The 7,276-nt window shown below is 50.2% G+C and overlaps 1 protein-coding gene across 5 annotated transcripts in view; it reads right to left on the bottom strand.

Annotated features, from left to right (window-relative positions):
- Positions 1–122: 122 nt before the first annotated feature.
- Positions 123–7,276, bottom strand: part of TMEM50B (transmembrane protein 50B) — a 43,789-nt gene continuing 36,635 nt past the window's right edge. For 4 of the 5 annotated variants that reach the window (XM_045036668.1, XM_045036670.1, XM_045036669.1 and 1 more), the window contains 2 exons: positions 3,267–3,449; positions 123–1,378 (listed from right to left, as the gene is read on the bottom strand). In XM_045036668.1, the coding sequence (XP_044892603.1) occupies positions 3,268–3,449 (182 nt within the window). In that variant the 3' untranslated portion in view covers positions 123–1,378; position 3,267. The remainder of the gene's footprint in view (positions 1,379–3,266; positions 3,450–7,276) is intronic. The other variant, XM_045036667.1, reaches the window with a different exon arrangement.

The raw sequence follows: 7,276 nt of genomic DNA, 5'->3' as shown, positions 1-7,276 counted from the left end.
TCTCACGGCTCATGAGTTCGAGCCTTGCGTCAGGCTCTGTGCTGACAGCTCGGAGCCTGGAGCCTGCTTCGGATTCTGTGTCTCCCTCTCTCTCCACCCTTCCCCTACTTGTGCTCTCTCTCTCTCTCTCTCTCTCTCTCTCAAAAATAAACATTCCAAAAAAATTACTATATCTAAACTTTTGTTTTCTTAATTAATACCCGGTAGAGCTACTGAGGCCTCACGGTCACTCAGCGAGAACTGTCTACGTGTGTCACATGATTCCTTAGGAGCGTATAAAGGGCACTTTCAGAAGCCGCATAAGCATTTCACTCGTGATGAGTCGTATATTGACCAAGGCCTGTAGGTAGTAAAGAGAATTCGCTAATGGACGACAGTGATACCCACCGGGCACGCGCGTCTTCCGATTATGTAAGTATTGATGGGCTCTTTTGTTCAAGGGATGTGGATTAAAAATCCATTTATATAACTCATCGCACTTAGGAAATGGATGTGTAGCTTCACACCCCATCCCCCAACACACACACAAAGTGGTAAGTTGCCGTAACGTCTGCCTTACCCAGAAACCCTCCTGGCGGCCCAACCTCGCTGGGAAGAAGAGACGCTGACTGTAGGAATATGAAGCTTCTAGCACTAATTGATGGGACCACCTTCCCTCTCTCATTTGGGGCCTGTGCCACTGGGGAGGGATTGGCTCTCAGGCCAAAGCACCGTGTCCTTTGCTGCCCCAAGTGACGGGAGAGAAAAGGACATCCATCCACGGGCCCCACGCCACTCAAGTCCTCCTGGGAGAGATCCGCGTTACCTGTTAGGGACGGGTCTGTAAGAAGTTGGAGACTATGAACACCTACCTGGGATCATTTAGGGCATCTGATAGAGGGCTTTCTCTGCTGGACCGTGGGGGGAGCCCTGGGAGGGGAGGAGGACGTAGCAGAAAGCAGGCCAGGGTTCGAGCCCAGCAGAAAGGGGGACAGATCAATTCCGCTGGAACATAAGTTCATAAACGCCACCCTGTGTAAAAGGGAGTTAGTGACAGCTGGTCAGGGGCCAGCAGGCTGGCTGTGGGGACCAGATTCTGCTAAGGCTGAACTGGCCTCAGGGCAGAATCGGTGGAGCGTCCTGAAGCAGGAGTTGGCTGTGGTTCAGGCCCAGAGAGGCCCTTCTTGGTCGAAGACAGCGGCTTATGTTAGTGACGGACTCAGAGCCCAAACCCAGAGGCAGCACTACGTCCGGGTGCCTCTCTGGAGCCAGGCTCTCCGACGCCATCGCATACTAGGGGACAGGATGCCGATGACACCAAACTGGCTTCCCCAGGACTCCAAACGTGCTGCTGCTCTTTTCCATCCAAACTCACTAAGCGTCGCGAGGAGGCATGGGGCTGGCGAGAAAGGACGAGAGTTATTGGAGTAAGATTCTCCGTTTTCATGTCTCTTCCAAAAAAAAAACAAACAAAAAACCACACCTGGTTCTACTTCGTAAAATAAATGGCCCATCAGTGGAATTAATACTTACACTAACTTGGCACTTTAATGTCTAGTCAAGCTGAGTACATAACCATAAAACGTTTGAGTCAGAAGCGTTCTCGTAAATCATTTTTAACAGGGCAGGCATGCACCAAGCCCACCCTGCCCCCCCCCCATCTCCGTGTGGTCTGTATGCTAAGAATAGTCCCTACATCTTCAAACGGCTGGAGAGGGGGCGCCTGGGGGGCTCAGTCGGTTAAGCGTCGGACTTGATTTCAGCTCAGGTCATGATCTCACAGTCTGTGGAATCGAGCCCCGCCTCAGGAGTCCTGTTTGGGATTCTCTCTAACCCCCTCTCCCTCTGCCCCTCCCCTCTCGTGCTCGCTCTCTCTCTCTCTCTCTCTCTCAAAATAAATGGTTGGAAAAAATCAAAAGAATAGTATTTCATCACACATGAAAAGTATATGAAATTTAAATTTCAGTGTCCATAAATAAACTTTCATTGGAATCCAGTGATGCTCCTTCATTCATGTACCCTCGCTGGCTACTTGTGCACTACATGGCCGAACTGAGTAGTCGCAACAGAGGCTGAATACTTACAAAGCCTAAAATATTTACTGCTCAGCTCTTTCCTGAGAGGGTTCGATGACCCTTGATCTATACAATGAAGGGCTTGTTGGGCAGGAGAAAACAAGCCATTCCCATTATAGAAGCATATACCAAGTCCCTGCAAGATCCCCTTTGATACTGAGATTATCTTATTCAGGGGTCATAGGAGGAGAGGTATATAATTCTTGCATGTATTCCGTAAAGCAGGCTATGCACTATGTACCCGGGAAGGCTGGATGCAGAGGGTAGGAGTATGCAGACCAATGGAGGAGAACGGGCCCTATACCAAGAATAGGGCTCCCAGAGATGATGGATTAGTTGGATCAAGGCCACCTGTGGCCTATAGGGTACATTTGTGTGAATTAGACACCCAGCTTTCGAGACATTTTGCTTTCAAGTGCCATGAATTTTCTAAGTAAACCACGGATCTCCTGTTCCTGCGCTGTGAATAGCGCCCCCTGGGGGTCCCACAGTGCTCAGCCCTGCAGATGGCTGTTAGGAGGCCCTTGTTATTCTGGATGGTGTTGAGGCCCATGGGGTGGGGAGCCACAGGGCATGGGGGTGGGGCAGGAGTTGGAGGCAGGGGAGGGCAGAGACTTTCTCTGTATCTGCAGGACACGGGCGGATGCACTGGACAAATGGCTACTGCCTTGTCACCCAGAAATCGCCAGGGCAGAGCACAGCTCAGTTCTAGCTGGTTCTTGGCACATCTGCGTTTATGACCTTTATTTCACCCGCAATCACTTGTTTCCACTGATAGTGGGTTTTTTTTTAATGTTTATTTATTTATTTTGACAGAGAGGGACCATCAACAGGGGAGGGGCACAGAGAGAAGGAGAGAGGGAGAATCCCAAGCAGGCTCCGTGCCGTCAGCACGTGGAGTCCCACGCAGGGCTCGGTCGCACGAACCGCGAGATCATGACCTGAGCCGAAATCAAGAGTGGGACGCCTAAGTGACCGAGCCACCCAGGCGCCCTGCTAGTTTCGCCCTAAACTTTCAACGACTGGAAAACAACTACCTATCTCTTCAAGGTACCCCAGGGTCCTCCCCAAATCAATTTGCGGTATGCCACAAAGCCTGTATTTCAGATGAGAACGTCTAAAACTTTCTACGCTGTCTGGTGGGGGTGAGAATCCGCCCAGGCATTTCCCCAGGATGCAGTCAGACCCTGCTTTTCAGTGCTGCTCACAGACCTTAGGAAGCCAGTGCTGTCTGATGGGAACGCAGTGAAAGTGACTCCTTCTTCCTCGCTGCCAGCTGTGGTGACGGAAGACAGCTGGCTGGCCCCGGAGGCCATGACCTGGGCCCTTGCAGCAGCTTGTGGCTAGGGAGGGGGCTCCCGTCAGTGCTGGCTGCTCGATAACTTGCCTGTAAGTCTGAAGTGAGTTCAATAAATTAATCTCTAAATTCACAACGCTCGGAATGGAGGTAAATACACGTCACATCATCCGGAACCCCTTCTTGGCGCCCTTCCCAAATCCAGGACTGGTGCTCTCTGCGTGACCCGTGAGGGTCTGGAAGGCTTGCCCTGTCCTGCCACACCTACTTGTCGAAATTTAAAATATCTGGAAGAGGCATGGATTATCATCTGAAAGCCCTGTGTAAAATGACATAAGCCGTGTTAAAACTGCGATAAAAAATAAGCACGGGCAGGCTCGAAACAAAACAAAACCCAGCGGACTCCAGACTGTTTTTCTCTCAGCTGGCACGCCACCCAGTGCCAAGAGGCTAAAAAGCCACCGAACGAGTAAGGAAACATCCTTCAGGCAAAGCCATCTGGGAGAGATAAGGGCGTGCACTATTAAACCCCAGCTCCAAACCCAGAGATCTCTAGTAACAAAGCCACTGGAAATACTCTCCCTCCTATCTCTGTCCTCACCATTGTTATTCTCCATGTCAGGCTGACCACAGGCTGTTCCCAAGGTCGCCACATCCACACCTGAGCTTCCCTCTCCTTTCGTTGATTTCCGGCGTTCGGTCTCTTCTTCTAAAGCCACCATTGCAGCAGTTTGCCCAAGTTTTATTTCTCAAAGTCTTCTAAGAGGCAAATTTGCAAGTCTCAAGTATGGAAAACACCATAGAATTGAGACCTCCCTCCTAAAAACCTACAATGCACATTTTATAAGAAGCTCTTGGGGCACCTGGGTGGCTCAGTCGGCTAAGTGTCCGATTTCAGCTCAGGTCATGATCTCACGGTCTGTGGGTTCGAGCCCCGCGTCGGGCTCTGTGCTGACAGCTCAGAGCCTGGAGCCTGCTTGTTGTTCTGTGTCTCTCTCTCTCTGCCCTTCCCCTGCTTGTGCTCTGTCTCTCTGCCTCTCAAAAATAAATAAATGTTACAAGCAGCTCTTAAGAAAAGACTTTACAGAGGGGCGCCGCCTGGCTGGCTCAGCCGGAACAGCATGCAACTCTTGATCTCAGGGTTGTGAGTTTGGGTCCCACAACGGGCGTAGAGATTACTTAAATAAATAAAACTTAAAAAAAAAAAAAACTGTATTGAGCTTGGGTGGCTTGGTCGGGTAAGTGTCCGACTCCTGGTTTCAACTCAGGTCATGATCTCATGGTTCATGAGCTCAGGCCCAGCATCAGGCTCTGTGCTGACAGTGCAGAGCTCTCTCTCGCTCTCTGGCCCCCTTCCTCTCACGTGCGCGTGCCCTCTCTCCAAATTAAAAATTGTTTTTAAAAAGCTTTACAGAAAATAAAATGTTGTAACCTAGTTCAGCCCAAGGATTCCTGAGCTTTTGACCAGTGTTGTTGGGGATGCTGGCCGAGGGAAGAGCAGGGCCTCGAACTCAGGAGGAAAGGGCTTGAGCTGTGACCCCAATCCGAAGGCAAGTTACTTAACACCTCCAGATAAAAGTTCCTACCTCCAAACGGAGAATGAAGGACAACATGAGGCACATAGAATGTTTGCAGGGGCAGGTGAGTCACTGAAAAGATGTGAGAGCATCTCTGCCCTGGAGAGCAGGCCCTGGGCTCTGGGAGGCTCCTCTCTCCCTCCCCTGTCCTTGGAATGTGGGTTCCACTGGTCTTTCCCTCTCAGAGCCTGCTCCAAGGACACGACCTTGAGATGGTGATGGAGTGTTAAGAACACCTATGCGGTACATGTGACTGACCCCACTTGGGGCCTTTTTATCAACTTTTAAGATTTGGTGTTGGGGCAGGTGCAGGGATGCATTCATCTGGCTGCCGCCCAAGCAGCAAGTTCTCCTTGCTTATTAAACAGGCCACCTACCAGCCTGGCTGGCTGTCCTCTGTGATCTGTTTGGGTAAGGCTGGTTTCACAGTACACCCGAAACAGCATTCTCAGTGCACTTCTGCTATCCATGTGGAGCAGAAAATTGACCTTAAGAAACAGGGCCCTGGGGCGCCTGGGTGGCTCAGTCAGTTGAGCATCCGACTTTGGCTCGGGTCATGATCTCACGGTTCACAAGCTCAAGCCCGGAGTTGGGCTCTGTGCTGTCAGCTTGGAGCCTGGCACCTGCTTCAGATTCTGTGTCTCCTTCTCTCTCTGCCGCTGCCCTGTTCATGCTCTCTCTCAAAAGTAAGTAACATTACAAATAAATTTTTAAAAAAAGAAAAAGAAACAGGGCCCTAACACGGGAAGCCGGCGGCAGAGCACGGAGTGGGGGCAGAAATGGGCCACGAGAGGGATGATGGAGGGAAAATAAACTGTGTTAAAGGAAAATGAGGGCAACAGGAGCCCTTCGGCCACAGTCGATGTCCATCTATTTGTGAGTCGGACTACTTGCTACAACACGGATTTGTCTGTCTCGCCCACTGAGAGCACTCGCAGGCCATTTGCACAGATGCTTGGAGCGGCCAGCAAGTCGTCTGACCTGCACCATCCGGGCCGAGATGCACCGAGAACTCTGCCTCTTGTTTCAGCTCTCCGGCTGCGTGTCAGGTCTACTTAGTGTCATGTGTCTCCCGCCCCAGGGTTTGGCTGGTGATCCCCCCGTGTAAAATGGCCCCAAACGCGGTGCACAAGCGTGGTCTTGTGTTCCCGGGCGTGAGCAGGCTGTGATGGGCCTCACGGAGAGAACACCAGGGTGAGAGAAGCTTCCTTTGGGCATGAGTGATAGTGCAGTTTTGAGTTCAAGGTTAATGAATCAATGATATTAAATGTTTTTCAACAGAGACCCACATCAAGCAAAATTATGTTATTGAGCAAAATGTGGCAGGGGCTAACCTAACCCTGGATTTCCCGGGGCGGGGGGGCGGGGGGGGGGGCAATGATTCGCTAATTCAGTGTTGGGGAGACTTCACAGGACCCACCTACCTTGAATAATGAGAATTGTATTTGAAAAACTTGTAAGTTTAAGGTGGGGGTGGGGAGGGAAAAGAAGGGTGGGAGAAAATATTTGGGGCCTGTTCCTCATGAAATTGAGGGGCAGGGACAATAAGTAAAGGCTGTCTTCAGATATCAAAGAAAATATAAAGGAGTTCATTTTTAATAAAACTGAACTATCACAAAGACTGTTTTTAGGAAACTGGCAATGGGACGCGAAAGCCAAAATCGTCACAACTCCCCCTAGGTGAAGATCTACTCCAGGTCTAAAACTGCAGACCCTGGGGCACCTGGGTGGCTCAGTTGGTTAATCGTCTGACCGGCTCAGGTCACGATCTCATGGTTCGAGGGTTCGATTCCCACCTCAGGCTCTGCTGACAGCTCGGAGGCTGGACCCTCCGAGGCTGGACAGCTTCGGATTCTGTGTCTCCGTCTCTGCCCCTCCTCTGCTCTCACGCTCGCTCTCTCTCTCTCTCTCTCTCTCTCCCTCTCGCTCAAAAAATAAAATAAGCATTAAAATAAATAAATAAAATAAAATTGCAGACCCTGATTTTCTTTGGTGATTCTGCAGAAAAGCGCTGAACCTATCAATCGCTTCAGGCCTTTCCTTTGTTTTCAACCAAAGAAAAGAGAAAAACAATCACCAAAGTAGCTCAAGGGAGCGCCTGGCTGGCTCACTTGGTAGAGACTCTTCATCTCGGGGTTGTGAGTTTGAGCCCCGTGTTGGGCGTACAGATTACTAAAACTTTTTTTTTAAGTAACTCAAATAATCTCTACTTCAAGTACTTTCTACTTCAACAGTGAAGAGAGTGTGCCAAACTGCACAGCTGCTAACAACAAAATGTGATAACCTGTTTAGAGCAGAATAAAATTAGCATGTTTCTCCCTTAGGATTTAACAGGGTGTTACTTGAGA

The sequence above is a fragment of the Felis catus genome, chromosome C2 (assembly GCF_018350175.1).
Source record: "Felis catus isolate Fca126 chromosome C2, F.catus_Fca126_mat1.0, whole genome shotgun sequence".
Classification (NCBI taxonomy): Eukaryota; Metazoa; Chordata; class Mammalia; order Carnivora; family Felidae; genus Felis; species Felis catus.
This window is presented reverse-complemented; position numbering and strand designations above follow the sequence as displayed.